At 41.6% G+C, this 24,920-nt stretch overlaps 1 protein-coding gene across 2 annotated transcripts in view; it reads right to left on the reverse strand.

Moving 5' to 3' along the window:
• The window catches only part of necab2 (N-terminal EF-hand calcium binding protein 2), a 201,238-nt gene that overhangs the window by 120,831 nt on the left and 55,487 nt on the right, over positions 1-24,920 (reverse strand). For both annotated transcript variants that reach the window (XM_034684971.1, XM_034684970.1), the window contains exons 3-5: positions 14,812-14,920; positions 10,446-10,471; positions 10,057-10,154 (exon numbers count right to left, since the gene is read on the reverse strand). In XM_034684971.1, the coding sequence (XP_034540862.1) occupies positions 10,057-10,154; positions 10,446-10,471; positions 14,812-14,920 (233 nt within the window). The remainder of the gene's footprint in view (positions 1-10,056; positions 10,155-10,445; positions 10,472-14,811; positions 14,921-24,920) is intronic.

A 24,920-nucleotide genomic window follows, 5' to 3' on the forward strand; every position in this document is an offset into this window, starting at 1 on the left:
CCACCGCATCACTTTAAACCAATAAAATAATCAATATTTTTACCTTAATATTTTTAAGTTATTATCTTGGTAATAAGTGGGATAATGTATGGTTAGCAGGTGGTTATGGGAAATTCTATTTCCCAACCTGCTAACCATACATTATCCCTTACTTAATAACTGATTGCTGGCAGGTACAATACTGGGGACTTGACAATGGCTCACCTCTATTGTACAATGTAGGTATTAACCAGTAAGGTCGGGGGCCTTTGCAGAAGTTTATTCAGAGGGTTATTTATTTATTTATTTATTTCCATAATTTTGCACTGTTGAAGCAACTTGTCAATAACATGCCAATCAAATGCAGAGGACCAGAAACAAAACATAATGTTTACTTGTTTTGATTGCTTGCAGTAATTATAGAAACTTAACATAACTATGTCTTCGAAAATTGCTTCCAAGCAGGATAATTACAACTTCTATACGTGGACTGATCTGATGTGGGGTCAGAGTCGGTTGAAGTTTATAAATCATCACTAATTACTTTAGGATCAGCCCATTTGCAGAATCTCATGAGCCTTGTAACAGGCAGCTAAGCCTGTTCCCACTAATTGAAACATTGACAGTCAAAATAATGAATACTGCATGTGAATGGAAATATCACATTTGCATGAATTATTAGTGTGTTGCTTGTCCCCCCTGGGAGCACAGAGTAAAGAATGATGAGTGATGGTGATTCAGTCACTGATTATTAGCATTTCTCTGGTTTCCTTCAGTTTGCCCAGCTGAATGGATCACAGCTGTGGCTTTTACACTAAACAGGCATTATTCATGAGAGGAAAGTAACAACCAAGGATTTTAATGCAGGTATTGCATTCAATACGGCCATGAATTTTATTCCAGGAACAGGCTGTAATGTTATTCATCTGCTTTCCTATACTGTAAGTGTTTGGAAAGATTTCTTGCACCACTTGGGTATAAATTTCAGCTGAATAATCTCAAGACTTATTTGGTTCGTGCTCCATAGCTCCCCTATGTTCCAGGAAGTGCTTTAATAAAAAGGAAAAAAAGACACCAAGGTACAGTGCTGTATAGGCAGCTACTCAGAAATGTCAGCCTTCCCCTCCCACTCCATCCTTCTCTTTGTCTCTATATTCATTGAGGTGGATGGAGAGCTAATCAATTCTCCCTGGGCTCTGAGAGGCCATGCCTTCTGCTCAAGCTAATATCACACTCTGTCTTTTAGCTCCGCCCACTCTGCCGCCTCACATCTGCCACAGTTTTGAGGCTTTTCCAGTTTTTACATCGCTGCAAAAAACATTACAAAACAACCCACTGCGTGTATTACATCTAATGTTTTCCAGGACATATTTACTACTTAAAGTGTACATCATGGGACCATTTTGAACACCAACAGAGTGAACGAGAGAGAGAGATTGAGTAGAGGGGTCGGCTGAGGGAGTGAATAATGAGGCTCACAGTGGGAGGGGAGGCTGTAATGTGTTACGACACAGTGAATGTAGGAGGCAGATGTAGGAGCAGGATCTTTGAAGTCCAACAAAGTCTCAAATTCTGGGCTTCACTACAAAGTCACTCCTCAAAACACCTGATCCCTGCCCGGCTTCTGTTGGAGGATGAGTCGACGAGGGAGCATTGGTGACTCAACTACTGTATCTTCTTCAGAGGTAGACAGGTGTGTAGGCTATCAGATAATTCAGCAACACAGACAATGGTGGTAAACTTTTAGTTTTTAAGTCTTGTGGAGTGCTGGTTTGATTGAAAAGACTCCTCAGATTGAGACATCAAAGGCGTTTTTTCAACCGCAGGAACTATACCCTGGAAACAGGGACTTTACACCTGAACTACGTGCGTTTCGACCAGAGGAACCAGGGTCTAAATTTAGTTAAGGGGTAGTTAATCTCTCCCCTTAAAAGTCCCTGCTTGGGGGGTAGTACTTTTCAAAGGTCCCGGGACTTTCGGGGGGCGGGGCCTGCAATGCTGAACGTGTCTGATTGGTAGATTAACCGCAGTGTCTTTATTCCGCCCTCTGTCCACAATAACATCACACACATCTGTGATTCACTTGATTTCTCTTTCTTTCATTAGTTTTTATTTGTTCTATCTTTTTTGTATGTGTGTGTACTTTTCAAAAGAAGAAGCTGTGATTCTCTTGATTTAGCAGCTTGTAACAGTAGTCTTCTCTCAGCCCACCGTGAATGCGTCTCCCCCTGTGTTACGGTTTTAAAAGCTACCCTGTAAACTGGAGACCTTCAGCTGAATGTGTCAGTGTTTGTGGAGTTTACACAGCTGTTGAAACACAGAGGGAGTTCCTGAGATCGTCTAAAGACGTTCATGAGGGATGCACCCGGCTGAAAGTCTCCAGTTAACAGGGTTGCTGTTTAAACCAAAGCACCGGCCGATCTCTGCCACGGCTTTTTGAGTTCAAAAGGATTTTAAAGCCGTGTTGAAACGTCTTTGCTACTCGCACTTATCTCCTCTCACGTGTTGATTCAGTGAATCCATCTGTGATGAAATATAGCACCATCTAAAACAGCACCAGCTGAGTCTCTTCATGCTAACAGGCTAACTGTTGTGTTGCTCATAATGATACCTGCCTGTCTGTCTGCTTCTATGGTGTCATCTGTGATGAATGGCATTTCTCTTTGTTTTACTGCCCTCTACTGGTCTGGTGGTGTAGTGCATTTACTTTTTGTTTCTCCATACGTCACTGGCCTGATTTGCACAATCTACCCAGGACTTCAGTCCACGGTCAAAATGCAGACAGCAATGGGTGCACAGGAAACTTTTAGCTCCGGGTAAAGTAGTTCTGGAGGCTAAAAGACTAAAGTTAAAGCTAAAGCTAAAGTTTTCTCCCTCAGCGCCAACCTGATGTGACATTTCTGGGATGCTGACTGTATCTATGGTTGCTCAACAGGAACATATGGTTCAAAACGGCAAAACCATATACCAAACTCAGGACAGTCATGACAGTTACATTAGCATTAGCAGCCTGAGGCCAAGTCGACAGTGTGGGAGTATTTTTAAGCTAGACAGTGAAGAAAGTGAAGACAGTTCAACAGCAACTTCCATATTATGCAATATGTCATGAGTTGCTTGTTGTTAAGATGTGTTTGTTGTTCCCTCTGTAGTGACTGTATTCCTTTTCCCTGTGTTTCATGTCTTCTGTTCTTTACTTCTTGTGTTTCTTAGTGATCCTTGTGTGTGTTTCTTGTCTGTGGTGTTCCCTGTTTTATTTTGTAGTTATTGCTCCCTGTGTGTCTGGTTTATACTTCCTGTGTTGGTCTGTTTTCCCTCCATTTTTGATAGTGTTCTGAGTGTTTCCACCTGTGTCATGTTTGTGTGTGTCTGATTACTCCTGTGAGTATATCGTCTCTGTGTTCCCTCCCTGTTTTGTCGGTTCATTGTGTGATGTGCAATATTGCATCAAGTCTTCCCCAGTGTCCTTGTGATTTTGTGGATTGTGATTTAGGTATTTTTTGTTTATTTATTTTGTTAATTAAAACTTTTTTCTATGAAGCCTGACTCTGGGGTCCCCCTTCCAGTTTTTCCAAACACGACACTAGATGATTATTTCGTGAGGTGGTAGCAGTAGAGCTGTGTTCAATGCTACCAATTTGACATAACATCTAAAAACTAATCATGCAACAAACTTCACTAAAGCAACAGAGGTAAGGCTGCTCTGTTACAGCTACAGATTCTGGATTTCAGGAAGGATTACATCCCTATTTATTTCTCTTGTTTCCATATTACACATTGTACCCAGGCTGTGTGATGTGCATGTGTGATGATTATTTAGGAACAAGTCCAGTGATGAAGGGATTTGAGGAAAGGTGAGATGTTGGCTCTGCTTCTGGTCTTAGTAAATAGAGGGGCCAAATTCTGAATAATCTTCAACCTATGTAATAATCTGTAGCTTCCTTTGGTGGACCAGGAGGAGAGCTGCAAACCTGCTGTTGATAAAAGTAAGCATAAGTCTCTCCGTATTGGTCTGCATAATTTTTCATCAAAAATCAATTCCAGTTCATAAGAGGAGGCTGATGTGGAATTTCTCCCTCTGGCTCTTTCCTTGGATAATTAAAACAACCATCTTATCTCTTTTAGTGGCAATAAAATATGTGACATCCATAACTTCACATGATCATTACAGTGACTTATCCTACCTAACGTTGGATTATGAGGTGATACACATTTATGTTTCAGTGCATAGCTATGAAACTGAATCCTGTGATCTTTAAAATCGTTCCTGCTGGACTCACACACAGACTGATGAGCAGAAGCCCAACAACAGAGCATTGTTAGGGAAGGAGTGATCACAGAGCGAGACAAAGACAAAGAAGGCAGGGCAGAGAGGCCAATACATTTTTGTAGTCTTTAAAGAAGTGTGTCACGATAAACTATGTCACAGCAGTATTTGTGTGAAACAATTCCTAAACTTGAGAGTCTGAAAGTACAAGAAACACATTTTATGATTGTATGATCCCGACAATAGGCCAGAGGGGTCAGTCCTTTGCTCCTGTGTGTGTGTGTGTGTGTGTGTGAGTGTGTGTACTGTCTTCTCTATATGTCCTTAGATCTTCCTGCAAACCACTGGACCAATCAGTATTTTCATGTCTTCTTTAATGACTCTATACACAATGAACTCTTGTGGTTTCCATTAAGAGCTATCTTTGAAATACTTATTTTATCGTCTGGTTTATCAGGACTGCTAAGTTAAAGACCTCTCAGACTTATCCAGAGGTAGATACTTTGAGCTGCTTTTTGCTTGTGAACTGCTTATTTTTTTCAGATATGCTTTCCAGGCGTACCAAATGATCTCCCCACTGTTCATCCTTTTGTGCAGTTATTGGCAAATACTAATCTGCTCTGATTAGTTTATCTTCTGACAGAGTTTTAATATACTTGGGCGAACAACCAACGACTGTTAATGTCCCCAGGAAAAGTCCTCCAGTTACAAATCGTAGTATAAGACTTATGCATTCTCTTATCATCCTGTACATGGCATTAACCAGTCCCTCCAGGAAGTTGCGATTTTGCGATCGCAACTATCAACGCAAATTCAACCAATCAGTGCGATTTTTGCACGGCTTTGCAATTTTATACAATCACCGCAACTTTCCCGCAAATTTGACCAATCATCATCGGTTTTGTCATCGATTTCACTTCCTTGGAACATAAATGCAAGTCCTCACTTGATCGGCACTTTTCAACAGCAAAACACGCACAGAGAACAGGTGAAAAGAGGGGACAGCAGGCAGGACAAGTGACGATGACAACGTTGTTATTTTTAGATACTAGAGTCATTATCTGAGGGGCGCAGTGTTAGCTTGGTCTCTACCTGCAGCAGGTGTGCTTCATGAACCAGCTCTCCTCACCTCCATGAATCTCTCATCTTCATTGAGGATTTTTACCCCCGGTGTGTGTTAGTGACAAAGACACAACCGAGGACGTCTGTTTAATATTTGATGTTTGACGTTTTTGCTGCTATTACCGTAAAAAGCTCTGCATCTACAGCTTGATTTATTCCAGTTTGGTGAAACATCAGACACATTTAGTAAGTTTGGATCAACTCCTTGTTGAAAGATGCAGATGCATTTCAGAATGCCGTGAACTGTCTGTCTGTTTAGTGCGCCTATGGTACATTCAAGGACCGTCGTACATATGCAATACAGCCCTTTCATGGCATTTTTCTGTGAATCAAGAGAATCATCATACAATCACAGCGGCCACATCAAGAATGTGTTCTAAAAACAACTGTAATTTAGCCTATTTTCTTGCCCCTGAGAAGTTATTGGGGAAAAAAAGCAACAACAAAAAATCACAACTTTCACTGCCATTTTTTCAAAAAGCTGTCGCAAAATCTGTCTTTCTGTGTCGCAGCAATCACAAAAACCTGCGATATCCTGGAGGGACTGATTAACCATGTACCGGGTTGGGTTCACCCTTTCACTATACTTGGTAAAGTTACAGATAAGAGCATGGTTTGAGGGAAATGGTTTGGTTTCACAAAGAACAGCAGGTTATAACGGTCCACCCCATCCCTTCCTCCACGGTAGGAAAGCTTGCGTATCCTCAGATCATCAGATGCCAATCTCCTGTCCCCTATCACCAAGACCAAGCACCGCACCTTGAGGGGACAGAGCCTTTACCATTGCTGCCCCAACCCTCTGAACTCTCTCCCTTCAAACATCTGCAACTCTGACTCTCTTCAATTATTTAAAAACCACCTCAAGACCCTTCTGTTCAAAAAAGCATACAACACATAACCTCTACTCCCACCCCACCTCTGTCTTTGTTCTGTTTTATTTATTTGCTTTATTTCTTTTCTCTGTAAAGTGACTTTGAGTACTAATAAAAGCACTATATGAATCTGATAAATTATTATTATTATAAAACCAGTTCCATTTTGGTATCGGTTCCAAATTTCTCAGATTTGTGGATTCGATAAGGAACGTGCTTTTCGGTTCTGCTTTTCGGTCCACAACAGCAACATAACTATTTCAGGATTAAACCTCAGTAAGAGTTTTGCAGTTCACAGCAAGTTTTTCTCACTTGTCCGGACCTGCTGTGTCGGCGTAACATCACAACACGTGTGACGCAGCAAGTCAACAAAGTCCTGAGAAGGGAATCATGGCGGACAGCAACAGACAATCCAAAGTTTGGCGAAGCTTCACTAAAAATGATGCCGATACAGCATAAGAGGGAGGAAGTATGTCCATTCTGATGCTTACTTTAACACGGCGTGAATTTGAGGGAAGTTCTGTCTTCGATGTGCTGCAGTCTCATGTCCATTAAAACACTTCCAAATCTATATTAGATAGGAGTTCACAGATCTCCACTTTGTCCCCTTTTCCTACGAGGAGTCCCTTCCAGCAGAAACTCTGTCCACTTCAGAGAAGAACGAGGAGACAGAGGAGGAAAGTCTCCATGCAGTGGAAGACTTTCTGGTGAAGGGATTACACCAGAGACAAACGCAGTGTGTATGATGATATTAGTTCATATTCTAACTTGCTTTTGTAATATTTTTCTTTCATTTACTTAAATAATTATGGTTTGTAAATGTCCTTGATCTCTCTTGATAAGAAACAGAAATGTTGAGAGCCTAATGGCGCGTTCACACCAAATGCGAATAGAATCATTCGCGCGAATGACGTACATGTAAAGTCAATGCAGAGGCGCGAGTAGAGGTCTGGCAGCGCGTCATTTGCGGCGCGTATTCGGCGCCGCAAATGACGCGACGAATTGCGCAGCATTCGCGCGTACAGCGCAAATTAATACGTGCGTATGAAGCGAATTCATTCGCGCGAACAATTCGCGAGAGTTGAAATATCTGAACTCACGCGATAGCCAATCGGCGTGCAGATCCCCAGGTGACGTGTGTTGTGTGACGTATGGACCTGAGGAGATTCCAACAGGGATTCCCTCATCTGGAATATATGGGACACTTTGATTCTATCACCGTGCAGCTTCCCCAAACTCTGTGACTCTACCTGTTCTTATGGGATGAGGAATAAACAGGAGCTCACTGTGAAGACAGAGAGGGAGGAGGATTATGTGGTGAGTTGTGAAAAACTTTGTCTGTCAGCTATCGGTTGTAGTAGTAGGAAGTTAGCTCTGCCCACTTTAGTATAACCGGCTGCCCCATTCAATGTCTGCGAGCTTAACCTTGTTACTGCAGTCAAGCCAGCCTCCACTTCTGAAATGAAAGTCAAGCCAGCCTCCACTTCTGAAACGAAAGTCAAGCCAGCCTCCACTGTCTTCTGTTTGATGTCAACAGACAGCTGTGGCGTGGGAGCCCCCCTCCCTCTCGTGTATATTTGCGTCTTGGCACTCGTTTACATGTGATTTTTACGCACGATTTTTACGCGCGGATTGAGCAAGTCCATATTCGCGCGTCTAGCGCGATCATTCGCGTTTGGTGTGAACGCACCATTAGTGTCCAAACAATGAAGGCAGGCAAACTTGTATTATTCTAGTATTCTTTACTTTTGTACTTCAAAAAATATTGAATAGAAGTCAGGAATTGATAAGAAACAGAATCAATAAACAGAACCGGAATCGATAAAATTGAAACGGTACCCAACCATACACATAGGTGGCAGTGGCTACGTTTACATGAGACTTTTAATTCCTCTTTAATTCAGAATTAAAATTAAATCCTCTTTAAAAAGATTAAAAATGACCTTGTAAACACCTAATTCAGAATGAATTAAATTCAACTTAAATCTGAAGTAAGTGTCTGGTTTATTCTGATTAAATCTGATTTAAATCTGAATTGAATAATTCCTCGATCATGTATACGTTCATTCTGCTTTAAATTAATTCCAGTCGTTCTGGCATGCTCGTTCCCTTGTCCTGTCGCGATGACGCACGGATTCAGTTGGCGGGCACATATTTCAGGATGGCCGCCCGAAACAAGCGTTGGACTCGATCCGAGACTATTTATTTAATAGGAGCCTTAGAAGAAATGGATATCATGAAAAGAGTTGATGGACTTAAGCATAAAGATGTGGACCTTTTTAAAGCTGTAGCGAGCGGGATGTGGGAGTTGGCTGATCAAATCAAACCGAAAGTTGTACTTATTGTGTGGTGGAAAATAAAAGAAGCAGGAACTGGATTCTGTTTTCTTCCAGTAGACGGAAATACCTCACACCAGCCCTTGTCCAATCAGAACCCTTCCCATCCCACAGACCTTAAGTGGGATTTAATAAAGACGATTAAACATGTTTTCCATATAATCCAATTCCAATTCGGAATTACTATTTCCATGTAACCACGAAGGACAATACTTTAATCCTGAATTATTTAATTCAGAGTAATTAATTCAGAATTTAAAAACATCATGTAACCGTGGTCAGTGTGGTGCAATGTGCAGAGTCTGTGGACTAAATTTGTTCTCTCAGTAGACATAAGGGGTTCATTCAAGGTATCACAATTCAGATTTAGCAGTTTTGATAAACTAAACATATGAATGACTCTTATTTGCTGACAGGTCACCTGGTCCTCCTTCTCAGATCGTATACAGCACTTAAAGACTTATTAGCATCAGTGGGACCAAAAAGCAGAGGCACAGCAAAGAGTGACCGAGCAGCACAGAGGCAGAGCGAAGATATAGAGTTACAACCCCAACAGACGTTAGGACCCTGCGTAGTGTTAATAAAAACATTTGCAACATTTCTCAGTTTGAGCTTTTCATATGTCTACTTTGCATTATTTTCAATCAAATGAAAATATTTCAAAGGCATCATTATCTGTTTTTTTCATATTTTAATCAACATTTTGCCTTTTAAGGACATTATGTTGGATAACAAGTTTGCTTAATGTATGGAAGATGCAAATTCATTCTGCATTGTGCGTGTAACAAAGATATCCAAGCCACCATTATCAGCCTCTGTTTGCTGGAATGTCTACTGTAGCCTTGAAATCTGACACACACACACACACACACACACACACACACACACACACACACACACACAATCAATATTTGACTCATCAGCAGAGTTATACTTCAGCTTGGCAATTTGATTCTTTGAGCTGGTCCATCCCCTGCAAAGCACTGCTGGAACTCTTCCACACTGCCTGCAGCAAACTATATAATGACATAACAGCCCCAAAGAAAGGAGCAGAGAGGGAGAGAAAAGTGTGTGTGTGTGTTTGCACGACAGAAAAAGATGGTATGAATGAGGGACAGAAAAAGAGAGAGCACAAGAGATACCGCAGAAGAACGAGAGAGACACTCAACTGATTGATTAAACAATAGCTGCTCATTGTAGAGAAACTAGCCCGAGGTTGTGTTTCAGTGCAGGGCAAGTGGTGTGTGTGTGTGTGTGTGTGTGTGTGTGTGTGTGTGTGTGTGTGTGTGTGTGTGTGTGTGCGCAAGAGAGGGAGAGTGCCGCAGAGTGGCCTGCAGCATAAAGAAAGATAAAGAAAGAGCTGCTGGATAGAGATATAACGAGACAGAGCAGAGTGCTACACACACACACACACACACACACACGGACACAAATACACACACACACACACACACAGACACAAATACACACACACCACACATACCTTTTTGGTGAAGTCCATGGCTTTAAGGATGGAAAGGTTGAGTGTCTCCAGTGAGGCCAGTACTCCCTCATAGTCTCCCATGTGCTTTGCAAAGTAGTCTGTGCACACACACACACACACACACACACACACACACACACACACACACACACACACACACACACATTGGTTTAGAAAAACTGGAACATTACATGACTTAGAAAACTTTAAGAGCCCAAAACACATCGGGTATTTATAACATGAAACAGGTGCGTTTCAACTTTTTACAAAACAGAGCATTAATGAAGGTAGGTGTGTATGTGTGTGTGTGTGTGTGTGTGTGTGTAGGTGTGTGTGGGTGTGGGTATGGGTGTGTGTGTGTGTGTGTGTGTGGGCAGCAAGTCACTTACCACAGAGTTCCTTAGTATCAACATTACTGTCACAGTATAGCATGGGAAGCAGCAGCAGCAGCAGCAGAGGGAAAGAAAGGGAGGGAACGTGGGAAGGAAAGAGACGAGGAGGAACTAGGTCAGAAACTGAGGAAAGGCTTTTTCACATGCAGTTTCTCCATCAAACACTGACACACACTCACACATACACAGAAAAACACACATGCACACACACTCCACAGAGTTTGGCAGAAAGGGATCGATCTAACAAGACTCTCTGACAGGAATCTGAATCAATCCACTTGCCATCATTCATGCTCAGTTGGCTGTGTAGGGACTCATTCGGCAGCAAATTCTTCACTGCCGTAAAAAAGTCTTTCCGGGTTGACTGAGCAGGAGATAAAGGGGAGGAGAAGGAAAACGAGGCAGGTGTGTGTGAGAGGATGGAAGAATGGAGGAAAGAGAAAGGAACTACAAACAGGGATGAGAGATGTCTGGATAATGGAAGGTCCGTGGACGGAGGAGAAGAGAGGACAGCAGACTTAAACTTTGAATTCTGCTCACCTAAATCATAAAGTAACCTTTTCGAAAAGACGACTGCACCGCATTTAAAAACTGAGAAAACAAAAACTGAAGTCAAGGACTCACTTCTACTTTAAAATTATAACATTAAAATAATTGCTAAAGACCGTACTCTGATTTAAAACTCTGATTTGCTAATCGCCAATTGTGTTTTGTAAGCAGCAGTTCATTTCATTTGATGTGTTCAGGCAGCGTTAATCTCAAGCCACAGCTGTGACAGATGGCCTTTGAAAACTGGCAACAACAGTTTTGAAGTTTTCCATAAAAGTAATGTGTTTTCATGTTTACTGATGGCAAATGCAGTTTTAATTGCATTTGGGGATAGCTGTCCGTTTTGTAAAACTCCTTGCATGTTTGTTTGGCTAACTTACGAAGCAGATTGTTTATGGTCCAAATGTTAGAGGCAGATGCTGCATTCTCACTCAGAGAAAAGTAAAGTAAAGCAGTAATTATGTTTCTCTCTGACTCCTTTTGGCTCAGTATGTGCATTTATCATCACTCCATCTTACTTTAGCCCATGTGTCTTGCCATCAAGGAATTAGCATTACCATTAGCATTAGCAGACTTTGTAAATACAAACACATGAAAAACTGAAAACAAATAAATCTACAGTGCTGAAGTGTCTCTTTCAACTGTGTTTTAAGGTATCATAGACATGTATCTGTTGACATTGACATCTCATGACTGCATTGCATGGCAGTGGAAATCATGTGTACAAAAACTGTGTAAATAATGGACGTAGTTTCTGTGACGTCACCCATCTGTTTCTGAAGCGCTGTTTTGAGGCCAACCATCGGCAGCAGCCATATTGCTGCTGTCGAGCAATTGTGACGCAAAGAGGCGGGCTTTGAGCCTCCTAGCCAACAGCTAAAGTGTTTCCGCCTGTCAATCAAGTCAGCTGTGCCTCTCATTGGAAGACTCGTAATCTCAATGTCTTTGAAATGACCGCGTTATGAAAAAATTCACCTCCCTCAAAGTGTGAGCCTATCAAGAAATGAGCTATCCATGTATGTATGTGGTTTCCAGTACTTCCGTACCCAGCCTCAAGCGGATCCTCGATGAACTGCAGTTTTTAGTACTTCCGCATTGGACTCATATTTTTAGACCGGAAGTTGCTGCTTGGTACAAATACAATGCTAATGCAAAACGCCTGCTGCAGTGAGGAGGAACACCTTTCCGACACATGATGGAAGTAGTGATATGACCAGAGGTAGGTAAGGTCTAGGAACCAGGATGTGGAGGAAAAACTGTGGTTCAGGTGACATAAAGAACTTAGAACATTTTAATTTCACTATAGGTGCTGAATATTGCTATTTTTAATGATATACAAGAAGTTCCAAAAAACATCCTGTGGAGGATCTGCAGCCTCTCAGTTTTGAATGTCATTATCCGTGCATTGATCTGAGAGGGCAGGGATGTTATGATAACAATGCTCTGTGCTGATTGGCTGCCGGAAGGCTGTCTGAGTGGGGAGGGTGCAGAGGCAGAAAAACACCAAACAAACATGGCGAGTGCTCCAGGAGAACCTACGTTAGTGTACGAAACATATGATGCAGAATCCCACCCTGAAGAGGAGGAGAAAACTCTACAGTGTTGCAACTGTGGTTACAACAGCATGTCTCTAAGAAGTGTGTTAGAATTTGAGTTTTATCCCTACTCCCCCCCCATTGTCTCCCTTTATGTGGTCCGCCCTCGTTGTCGTGGCAGTCAGAGGTGAATGGGTTGGCACAAACAAACAAATTAGCCCCACTTGTGGTAGCATGCTGTTAAAAATAAAAATAACACTGGTGCTGGGACAGAATAGAGACATTTGTGTTTGTTTTTGCAACCAACCACAGAGCAGTTGGTGTGTCTGACTAACCTTTGAAATCTTGACCCTGCAACACTAAAACAAAACCTCAATGGCGTAGGAGGAAGGAGAATCACTCGAGGGTTGGTAGTGGGAATGGTTTTGCATGCATGCCTTTGCAAATCCCTTCTGTCACCACAGGAGAACATTTAAATCGCCTTATGGAAGTCATGTTTTCCCAGCAGGTGGGCTGCAGAAGGGATGCAGAGGCTTATTTTTCTTCCACATCCTCAGGATTGCTAGGCTGGAGGATATATATATATATATGTGTGTGTGTGTGTGTGTGTGTGTGTGTATGTATTTATCTTCATACAAGGCCTTTAAAGGTTTGTCTACGTGAACACACAAGGTGTGTCAAAAAACTATTTTCAACCATTGGTGCAGAGCTTTTGTTTAAACTACTAAGGCTGCCAACATTGGATGTGTAATGGTTCATGCAGTTCAGTGATACAGGTTTGTTTTTAGAACAATAAGAAGCTTTTCTGACAAGAATGGGACACACATCTTCTTCCAGGTACACAAAGCAAGTCTTAGTTGGTGCTGTGGCTCATTTGTGTTTCCAGAAAGTTTATAGTTTGCTAAACTGACAACAAGGTTTGTTTGTCCATGTGTTTTGGTTTTAGAATATGTCTTCTGTACTGAAAGAAACAAAGTGAGTACAAAGCATATAAAACATAAACAGTGTCACCTGAGATGTCATGTTTAGACTCTGTCCAGCACCTTTTCACTGCATCCGGGACAATGGAGTCAAAACGACAGGAGGAGCACAGAAGGGATTTGAGACCAGAAAGGACTGAGTAGAAGAATGAGTGATTGAGACAGAATGGGGAGAAGAGAATGGTGATGGGCTCAGTGACAAGATGGAAAGAAAAGGAGCCCGGATGACAGCAGAGATAGAAATCTCAGAGAACAGTCTGAAAAGAAAGAAACCTGGATGGGTGGACTGACAGAGACAGATCTGACAAATGATTGGAAGCAGGAGCGTGCTCAGTCTATGCCTGCTCCCTCCCTCCTCTCCATCCATCAACTTCCTGCTTCAACAGGAAATGCTTATGCCACCATTTCGTCTTTGACTTGCACCAATCAATAACCTCTTTTGCTGTCATATGATAGTGCTGAGACCTGGCACGCGTCTGGCAAGCCTACTTAACTCTAATGAAGTGAAACTTCTCTGCCTGCATGCACTGCAGTGAATGAGATTTATAAAGCACAGCTAACTGCAAGAGGCAAGATGGCTGAGAGATTGCAGGGGCTGCACGGTCCACATCCTGCTCTGATTAAAAAAAGAGAAGTCCAATAATGGTTGAGCACGGTGGAGGATTTATACATCAAACCTCATTGGATTGTACAACAACGATAAAGGTCAGCTTTTGTTCTGCTTGGTTTCATTTTATTTCAAGGCCCTGCAGGTTTCTAAAGTGAGAGAATTAACAGAGCTGGCCTTTTGATCACTTACATCCCACCGTGTCAGTGCACTTCTACTGATTACAGCCTGGATGAACTGATTGGCTGATTAAAGAGGGTCAATACACTGATTACAGAGGAGCCAATCAAGACAATGTCCCAGTAAGCAATAGATAAATAAAGAGTGAACATCCAACAGAGTAATGATGACTAATGATAAATAGATGGTTAAACAGAGGAAGAGAGGCTGAAAGATGTTAAACACTGACTTCTCTTTTCTTTATTTATTTCCTCCTGTATATGATTTATCTGCTCCTTTCATTTTATTTTCTATTATTCATTTTATAATAAATCTCTTACTACAAAGGCTTTGATACAAAGATCTAAAAGCATATGACACTGACTGGCTGCAGGAAAAATACATACATTTGATCTACTCAAACTCTCACACACACACATACACACACACACACACACACACACACACACACACACACACACACACACACATATATACACAAACGCACAAACACACAGTGTAGTAGTGCTGACCTGGTGTTATCAGAGTCGATGGTGTGAAACAGCTTTTCCAGCTCCTCCTCATTCAGCGTACCATCGGAGAAGAAAGCCTGGAACTCATCCAGAGACAGCTTACCATCATCTGCAGGGGACACACACACACACACACACACGCACACGCACACACACACACACACACACACAAAAATACAAACATACAAATATCAGTTTAACACTGTTTGAAACAGAAAGGATTCTTTCATTGACACAATCAAAGATCTTGGCATTTCTTCATGTCAGAAAACTCAATGTGTTTTATTTGAACTTGTTTGAGTCAAAGATAAGAAATTACTTCATTGATCCCCGGGGGGAAATTCAGTTGTTGCAGCAACCCAGACCTAAGTACAATCAAGAATACGTTTAAATGAGTAAAAAATAAAAATAGATAAATAAAGTTAGTAAGTAAACAAATGTTACAGGTGAAATAAAATGTGGTTATTACAGGCCGTATTAGAATGCTCCAGTAGTGACAGGTTGACATGGTGTGATTATGGTTTGGTTTTGACAGATTAAGCAATACAATAAATAATAAATATGGGTGTATAATATGACTGTTAGTTGCAGTAAATAATAATAATGTAGTATGACATAGCTGTGATAGAAGACCAAACCTGCCCGGCACGAGGATAAACTGTGACACACAAGAGGAAGTGCAGCCATAACTCTGAATGATGCTATGCTGTCTCATAAAACCCACATGCTGATGGGGAGTATTACAAATTCAGCTGATTCTGATTTTGAAGGTATATTATGGCTTTTAAAGGACAATAAGAATGTGCTGTTAGTCCCGTCTCATGAATACACTGATATGAAAACCAGTAATTAATGTAGTGTGCACAGAGTGCTGCAGTTTCACCTCACTCTTTAAATATGATTCCAACTTTGAGCAGAGGGTTTTTCCGATCTTTCATTTTTGCACACTGTTTGCAACCTGAGTGTATCTTTTATTGTATAGTTTATAGTGTATTAGTCAAAATCCCTTGACAATGGTTATTAACTTTCACTAACATGAACAACACCAGAGGCAAGCTGATCACACGTCATGTCAAATCAATCCACAGGAAAGAGTTCAGACACATTTAGCTTCTGCTTGTTGACACTATAGACTGTAATGTGAGGTAAAACCGTTAGCTTCACATAGCATCAAAACAATGTGGCTAAAACGTTAGCTTCAGTTAGCATGCTAAATCAGCAGGCTACGGACGTTTGCATATTGGATCCTGTCCATCAATATGATGAAGGAGTGGAGCAGGTGAGAGAAACTTTAGGTTAGCGATCTCTACAAAGAAACTTAAACCATGAGCGGTGGTGATGATAGCAGCAGGGTTCAAAGTTGTGTCATTAGTTTCTTTTTAAAGGTGTGTGAACCTCAGAGTTCAGAGAAGAAGGAGAGCTGAATGAGGACAGTTTCATGTTCAATCCACCAAAACAGGCAGAGAAGAATCCATCACCATGGAACGATCACTGACGAAGAATCACTGGGACTATTTTTAAAAACTGTAAACATAAATAATTTAAATCAATAAAATCATCTTTAATCAATGTTTTTTTTTTTACCAATGTGTACCATACATTATCCCTCACTTATACTACACCCAATAATTGGTCAGCTGATTAATTGAGCCCATTGATGGTAATTTGAAATAATCGGCATCGATTGAAGGCAACTCATGAGGCAGATCTCACCTTTGTCTTTCTTAAATGATAACACATATTTCTCAAAACAACAACAACATGGTATTAGCGTTAAATCAGCCATCGGCCAATCTACTCTCTAACCATTGGCATCGGCATCCCTCTTGAAAAACAGATATCCTGAAATCGTTTGATTATTACTTTAATGTATAATTTAATATCTGTAAAACCAAAGCTACTTCCTGCACCTTAAGTTGTTCTCTTAAGGTTGCATGTGCCAGTATGTGAAATAGCTAAACCACAGTGAAATGATGTTTCCAAGTGTTGTATGTTAAATTCATTTATATTCATTTTCTTTAGTAGCAGTCTATGTGATAATTGTTATGAAATCTTAGCTTTGCAGCAATGTGTTCCCATCCTCACATACACACAAACACACATACTCAGTGTGGTTTCCGCCTTCAGTGCTTTCCCATGCTGCTGTGAAATCAATCTGGCATGCACTTCAGACTGCTACAAACCTTTAGCTGTTCCCCGGCTCTCTGTTTGTATCTGCACTTTGGTAAGCACATAACGGTTATGCTTTAAATCCTTGAAGCCTTGTAGCAAGCACTGACAACTATAAAGCACTGCTAGACTACTGCTCTAATTATTTATCCTCTGAATAAGTTTGTTCTTTGAATATTATGCAGAGAAACAGTTCATAATAAACAATATTTTCCATTTTGACAAAATAATATAAACTGCCAAGGTTGGCAGAGTCAGTGACTTTGATCATTTATGGTTTATAGTTTGTATCTAGAGGCTTGCATGAAGTGTGTTCAACATTTCCCTGATATCTTTACAAAATAAACAAACAAATGCTGCTTGTGAACAAAAAAATCAGTCTTATCATAGGCGTAAATCTTTCCCATCATTCGACTCTTACTGAATTTTCAGAATTACAATTTAAAATTTGGTTGAAAACATGACTTCTTAAGTCCCATGAAGTTTATGCAAATCAGTTGAGTGACGTATGAAGAAAAAAAAAAGGAATCGCACTTCACCACCAGACCAGTAGAGGGCAGTAATACAAAGATGAAGGCAATTCATCAAAAGACGACACCATAGAAGGAGATGGACAGGCGACATCATCATGAGCGACACTATAGTTAGCCTGTTAGCATGAAGGAGATTCAACCTGTGTTGTTTGTGATCGTGCTTTATGCAACACAAACGTCTCTCTTAACATAAATACATTTTTACAGTATGTCAGAAATCAACCGGTGTTTCAGTTTAAACAGCGACCCCTGTTAACTGCCGACTTTCAGCCGGATGCATCCCTCACAAACGTCTTTAGACGATCATTAAATATCTGATGAGGATATTTGGATGGTTGAATAAACTAGTTTGCATTCCCGAGGACTCCTTCTGTGTCTCAACAGCTGTTGTAAACTCCACAAACACTGACACGTTCAGCTGAAGGTCTCCAGTTCACAGGGTCACTCTTCCGACTGTAACACCGGGAGCTGACAGAGACGCATTCACACTATCAGGATCAGAGAAGACCAATGTTCAGGAGTTATTAAACCAAGTGAATCACGTGTGTGTGTGTGTGTGTGTGTGTGTGTGTGTGTGTGTGTGTGTGTGTGTGTGTGTGTGTGTGTGTGTGATGTTATTGTGGATGGAGGGTGAAATAAAAAAACTGCGGTTGCTCTACCAATCAGAAACGTTCAACACTGCAAGCCACGCCCCCAAAAGCTCATCCACCTTGAAAAGTATTACAGGATCTTTTCAGGGGGGGGGGGGGTTAACTACACAGGAACTAAATTCAGACCCTGCTTCCTGCTGTCAAAAAGCTCAAACAGACCCCTGTTCTTGAGGAAAGTTCCTGCGGTTGAAAAGCACTTTTAGGAGGACAGGGGTAGTTATTGTGATTGCATTTCCCAGAAACAATTTTCCAGCGGGAGTTTAAATGCCATCTGTGCAAAGAGACAAAACCCATTTCTGCTTATGTAACATTTCAGTGACGAGTGAGATGCATGGCAGTTTAATTCCAGCTGTTATTTCTACCCCTGTAACGGAAAAATGCTCACTGAGGGCTGTAACAACTCCTTATTCCACTTCATTAATTTAAATTAAAAAGCACAAAACACAGAGATGATACAAATAAAGATGAAGTAACAAACACTTGTAATGTTCAATGAGTTCAATGCTCTGGTGCTTTTTTAGTCTCTGTTGAAAGATAAACTCAGCACCATGAATAAATTTAGGGTAGCATCCTCCACTCTCTGATCACAGCCCCACGATCAGGAGGACTGACTGGACACTGTGCTGAGCTTTTTTATGAGGATGATCTTGAACTGAACATAACCTGCTCCAGATCAGGGCAGGTGTGCAGCATAAGCTACCATGGTGAAGTGAACCACCTTCTCAGTACTGAAAACACAGAATTAACCCTTCACTTACCCTGCAAACAACAAATCCTGCATAGCAGTGCAACAGCATTATTACTGAGAATGTCAACTGTAATGCAGTGAGCCTCTCTGAGGTGGGCTGGTCGCTCTGCAGTAGGGAGTGGTTATCCATGACTTTGTCTCTATCCTGTATCTGCCTGCTTGTATGCCTGGCTGTCTGTCTCACCACATGATGCAGAGCTAGATATCAAATATTAATTCCCTTGCCCTCAAAGTGTGTTTGTCCTTGAGTGTGGCTGACTGGATGCAGGAGGTTGAGCTGTGGGACCACTGCAGAGCGCTGGTGAACCACGGGCACAAGAGAGTGCAGCATTAAAGAGGGTGGAATTCAAATGTGCTGCTCTTTACTCAGCCTGGTCTTGTTCCTCGGCTGCTTCACTGCTGCAGGATTAGGAAAGTGTTTGTTTATGAATTTCTCATTGAACCATGAGAACGTATTCATTCCTCATGCTCTTTTCTTTCCTATGATGGTATTCTTATTGCTGCCTCTTTGGCCTCCTCACTCCCGTCCAGCAGGAGTGTGTCTGAAACACTCAGAAAACAGTCACAGAGACAGAGAGAGAGAGCGAGAGAGAGAACGAGCACTCTCTGGCTTCTTCTTTGGCTACTCATGAAAAAGACAGATTCTTTGAAACAGACTGATAAACTGTTGAAAAACTCCACAATCATGGCAGGCCTCTCTCTTTTTGGCTCTCCTTCCTCGTATCCAACTCATTCAATATTTTTCTCCCTTTAAGTCATGCCATATCTTTCCTTCCTCCTCTCTTCTGGCTCTTTTTGTAAACACATGGCAGCAGTTGAGCCTCAGATGTTTCACAAAGTTAATTTGCTGCACACGACTCCAAGCAGAGCATGCCTTCACAAATGTCTCTCTTTTGGTGATGCTTGGCATAACCTCTATGGGACAGAAGGCTTGTGTCTTTGAGTCCAAGTTCTGAGATGTCATTTCTTGTGTTCAAAGCCCCCCTCTCTCCATCCAGCCTGGCTCCACTGTTTATTTGGACTCAATGGTCAAGACTATTTCTAACCTGCCCTTCTCTGGTACAGCTCTGAAGCAGCACTGTAGCAGAGGCAGTGGTGTTTAATTCAGCAGTGACCCATTTACTGCATACAGCCTGGATAGACTCACTTAAGAATTCACCAGTAACAGACCAGAAACGCACAGACAACAGTCGAGCAAGGCAGATCTGGAGCTAACCCCATTTACTGAGTGTGTAAAAGTAACCATCTTTCAGAAAGGACAACTTCTTTCATTCTGGATCAGTTAATTGGTTCCTGCATTATGTCTTCCACCTGTCACATGAAGCCCTGACACGGAGCACTGTACTGCTCTACTTTCTGTCTTTGGAGAATGCTCTGTTTGCATTCATTACAGCTATCGGCGGAGGACATCAGTCACCTACTTATCAGCATTTACAGAATATTCCAGCAGCTTCCAATCACCTGAGGCCAGAGACATTCCCCTTATTGACAATACTAACAACCAACCACACAGACCACATTCATAATGCAGCAGCCAAGAGCGTCCTGTCTCCTCTAAATAATACAACACGGGCTCGATTTGCTGAGATTGCCATATTTCAATGGTAAAGTTTTGCCATTCAGAAAGGTCCATAGAAGGAAACCATTTGATGCAAAGGAAATGACCCACACTAACATTTACCTTCTAAAAGAGCTGAGAGGAGATGAAGCATCTTTTTCAATTATAGGACTGCACAGTGCTGCCGTACTGTGACCAGAAAGAACCAAATGTGCTATGATAGGAAAAACTTTCATACAAAACTTTCACCCTGCTTTCAGACTGGTGTCCCGGGTGCAACCGACTGTCAATGATGGCCTGATGTGAACCAAATCATGATCATCTCCTTCAGCAAGTAGAACCCAATCCTAACTGAGGCTACGTCGACACTTATACTGATATTTCTAAGAAGATATATTTTTCTCTCCGTTCAAAAGAAATCCTGTCCACACCTGACAAGTTTTATTATACTACCTGGTCTACACCAAAACACTTTCAATAGAAACACTGAAAACACCTGCATAAGCAAGTCAAGTCAGTAACGGCCAATTTCCAGCGGATCCGCGTTTGTGCACTGGATCTGATAGGTTTCTATTCTACTCAATGTGTTAACTTCCACTGGATCCACTCTATTGCATTCTGGTTGCGTCTCTGATCCAGCAGGTCGGAGTCCTCCGGATCAGATACACAAGACTTCTATTTTTGTTGGATGTTGGAGCACGACGCATCAATCTCAACTGAGCAGATGGAGCGGGACAGGAAGTCAGGTTTCACCAAAACAAAATGAAAACATGCGGTTAATTTTCAGAATAAAACACTCTGTGTTATCACCAGATCGTATTTCACTTAACTACAACAACAAACCGTCATGATGAGCAAAGCTAGGTCTGGACTCAACAGGTCAGAGGTTTTCAGAGGACCAGAAAGACAACATGGATGAGGAGATGAGGAGGAGAATCCTTGATTTAGTAATTACCACGGGAAAACCTCGGTCACATGACTCCAGCTGTCCGGTGGCCCTGCTCTGTTCTGCATTCTGAAAACACAACCGGGGGGGTGTTGATGAGAGAGTGTGGAGCCGGACTGACCGGACACGGTAAGTGGTGAGTGGTGCATTCAGTCGGTCACGTCAAACACCATACAAGGACGTTGTGCTCGTGTGTGTTGAGTGTCATCTTGAGCGAGCAGTAATCGCATCAAATGTAATATAATTATTCTCCTTTGTGCTGGGTACAATGATAAAGAACAGCTAGATATAATGTTAAACATGCAGTTAAACCTAACAGTACCAAGCAGACTTAAACAAATTAGTAGCCTGCCATCTTGGAGCATGTGCAATACATGCAAACAATAATTACCAGCGAAGGTGTATCAGCGCTTCCCAAAACATTTGTTGTTGCCGTCTGTATGACAATGACAAGTTTTCAAATATAATAATAATAATAATAATAATACATTTTATTTATAACGCACTTTTCATTTCTAGAAATCTCAAAGTGCTACAGGCACACAGTAAAAACAAACTTTTAAAAGCAGTACTTAAAATCAGTTAAAAGCCTCTTTAAAGAGGAAGGTCTTTAAATGTTTTTTAAAAGCATCCACAGTCTGTGGGGTTCTGAGGTGGCTGGGCAGGGAATTCCACAGACGTGGTGCAGCAGCACAAAAGGCCCGATCTCCCATGGTCCGGAGGTTCTGATGTGGAGTGCGTTAGTTCCGGGTTGGGGTTTGCTGGGTGAGGAGTTCTTTTAGGTAGAGTGGGGCGTTTCCATAGATGCACTGATGGGTGATGAGTGCGATTTTGTAGTTGATTCTTGCGGTGACGGGAAGCCAGTGAAGTGTGCGGAGTACTGGGGTGATGTGTTCGTGTTTTCTGACTCTGAGTAGGATCCTGGCTGCGGTGTTCTGAATTAGTTGGAGTTTGTGGAGATTTTTGATGGGGGTCCCGATGAGGAGGGCATTGCAGTAATGGAGCCTGGAGGAGATGAAGGCGTGGACGAGCTTTTCAGCGTCAGATACGGTGAGGGAGGGGCGGAGTTTGGCGGAGTTTGGCAAATATCTCCATCTTTGAAGGTGTTCTTGAAAACCGTTGTTTACAGTGACCTAAAACTCAGTTTACGTGTGGAGGTACGGCCAAAATGGAGAGAAAAAAATATATTTTCAAAAGTATCCACAACATACATGTAGACGGGGTATGAGTATGATGTTAGTGCTGTGAAATTAGCACTTTGGTTAAGCTTAGGCAACGACCATTCTTGATAAGAATAAGGAAAATCTCATGGGTTTAAATATGCAACAAACCGTTGTGGTCTTTGAAGGATGAATTCGGGGCAACATCCAAGTAAAGACTCTGAGGAAGACAACAGGACACGATTGGGGAAAAAAAAGATGTTGGCCGACATGAATAGTCAGTCCAAGCAAACCTCAGCTGCAAGATCCAAAAACAATAAAATGATGATGTGTTTAATTTCATTCATGCAAAAAGTGATGACAAGAATATCTGGTTAACAGATCCTTAAAAGATGTTAATGTATTCATTAAGTGGTAAACGGATGCTGTGAGGTTGTTTCTCCCTCTGTTTACTTAAATGTTTACCTCACAAACATAGGCAATGATCACATCCAACTCAACAGAGAAACTAAGCTCATTTTCAAGAGTGATGGGCTGTTTGACCACATCAACTACTACCCTTGAATCTTCACACAAGGGACATCATAAACAGATTTGCAATGTTAAATAGATTCTGCAGAGTACTCCTGTATCAATGTGATTCACTTAAGTTGATAGCTGTTTAACAGTTGCCTCTCACTGTAGCTTTGTCCAAAAGTACAGCAGCCTGTGCAGCTCTGATGAGTTCAGGTGAATTGTATTTTCATACTCTCTTTGCAACATTACAGTTTTCACTTGAACTCCAAGTCCAGCACAGCTAATGTGATGGCAGTGTTCTCAGAGTCTCATTTGCCCCAGACCTTGAAGAGATCACATGTTTGATTGTGTTCACAGTTTTGGCCTGCTGCTTGTTTAAAGTTCAAACCTGTTGTGCAGTTATTAACTTCTGCAAGTCATTTGGCCTCATCACGATAAAACCACATCATCTGCAAATCCAAACTTAATTTCTGAGAGTAGATTCTGATGGCAGGTTATACTTATCTGAATAAATCATGAATGAAATGATTAACATTTACCTCTCCCCTCACGGAGCAGTTGATTTGGGAAAGGGCAAAATAAATCTTCCCTTCACATTATGCAGAATTAAATGAAACCCTGCTTTTTCTTTCTTTTAATGCCATTGGGGAGTCATTATAACGTCCTGAGGCGAAGTTATGAACAGGTTGGCATTTTCAAACCTTGGCTTTCATTAAAGTTCTTCATTTTGAAAATACCAGACAGGAAGTCATGCAACTAAAAACCTATTTGTTCCGCCAATCATGGAAAAAGGCAGATCTACATATCTGAGCGGCAGTGCCATCTGTAGTGTCACAAATTACAGGTGGTGGAAATGCCATCAATGCACCCTGTCATTTTCTGGCGCTCTAACAACTGGAACGTGATTTAAGAGCGACACAAGATTGTATTCGCCTTTGTAAACACGGCAGGTTTCTCTGCTCTTTGGAAGCATGACAGAGTAATAACAAAAATAAAACCCGCCTGCAGCTGCCTTTGCTCCAGTGACTCAATTAATGTTTATTATCTCAATTATGAATATGATGACCTGATTTGACTGCAGACTGGGAAATATTGAACTTTATCAATGTAACACTTAACTATTTGCTCAGTAATCCCACCTTGTGGCAGGTCCTCTAGTGGGCAGGGTGGTCTAACGTATGAGGTCGAAATAGAGGATAGGCTTAGACCATAGACTGTAAAAAATATGGACGTAGGATCCGTGACGTCACCCATCTGTTTCTGAAGAGCTGTTTTGAGACCAATCGGCTGCGGCAGCCATATTGCTTCTGTCGAGCCAGTGTGACATAAAGAGGCAGGCTTTGAGCCTCCTAGCCAACAGCTGCAGTGTTCCTGCAGGCAGCTGTGCCTCTCATTGGAAGACTAGTAATCTCAATATCTTCAAAATTACCGAATTAGAAAAAAATTCACCCCCCTCACAGTGAGAGGACATCGAGAAATTAGCTATTCAGACTACACTCATCTTTTGTACCAGGCTGTAAATATGTTTATTAATGCTGCAAAGATCGTCTTTTCCCCATTCATGTGTATGTGACTTCCGGTACTTCCGGAGCCAGCCTCAAGCGGATCCTCGATGAACTGCAGCTTTTAACACTTCCGCATTGACTCATATTTTTAGACCGGAGGTTGCCGCTTGGCTTAGACTCATTTCTCTGCTGCTGTGAGTCAAAATCTACCAATGCTGAAGGACCAAACGAGCCAATGACATGATTTAACAAGGGTTAGGTCGTCATTGCTAGTGTCATTTGTATTTGGACCCTGACAGCCAAATTCATGACTACGTCAAACCC

Source organism: Notolabrus celidotus, chromosome 6 (assembly GCF_009762535.1).
Source record: "Notolabrus celidotus isolate fNotCel1 chromosome 6, fNotCel1.pri, whole genome shotgun sequence".
Lineage (NCBI taxonomy): Eukaryota > Metazoa > Chordata > Actinopteri > Labriformes > Labridae > Notolabrus > Notolabrus celidotus.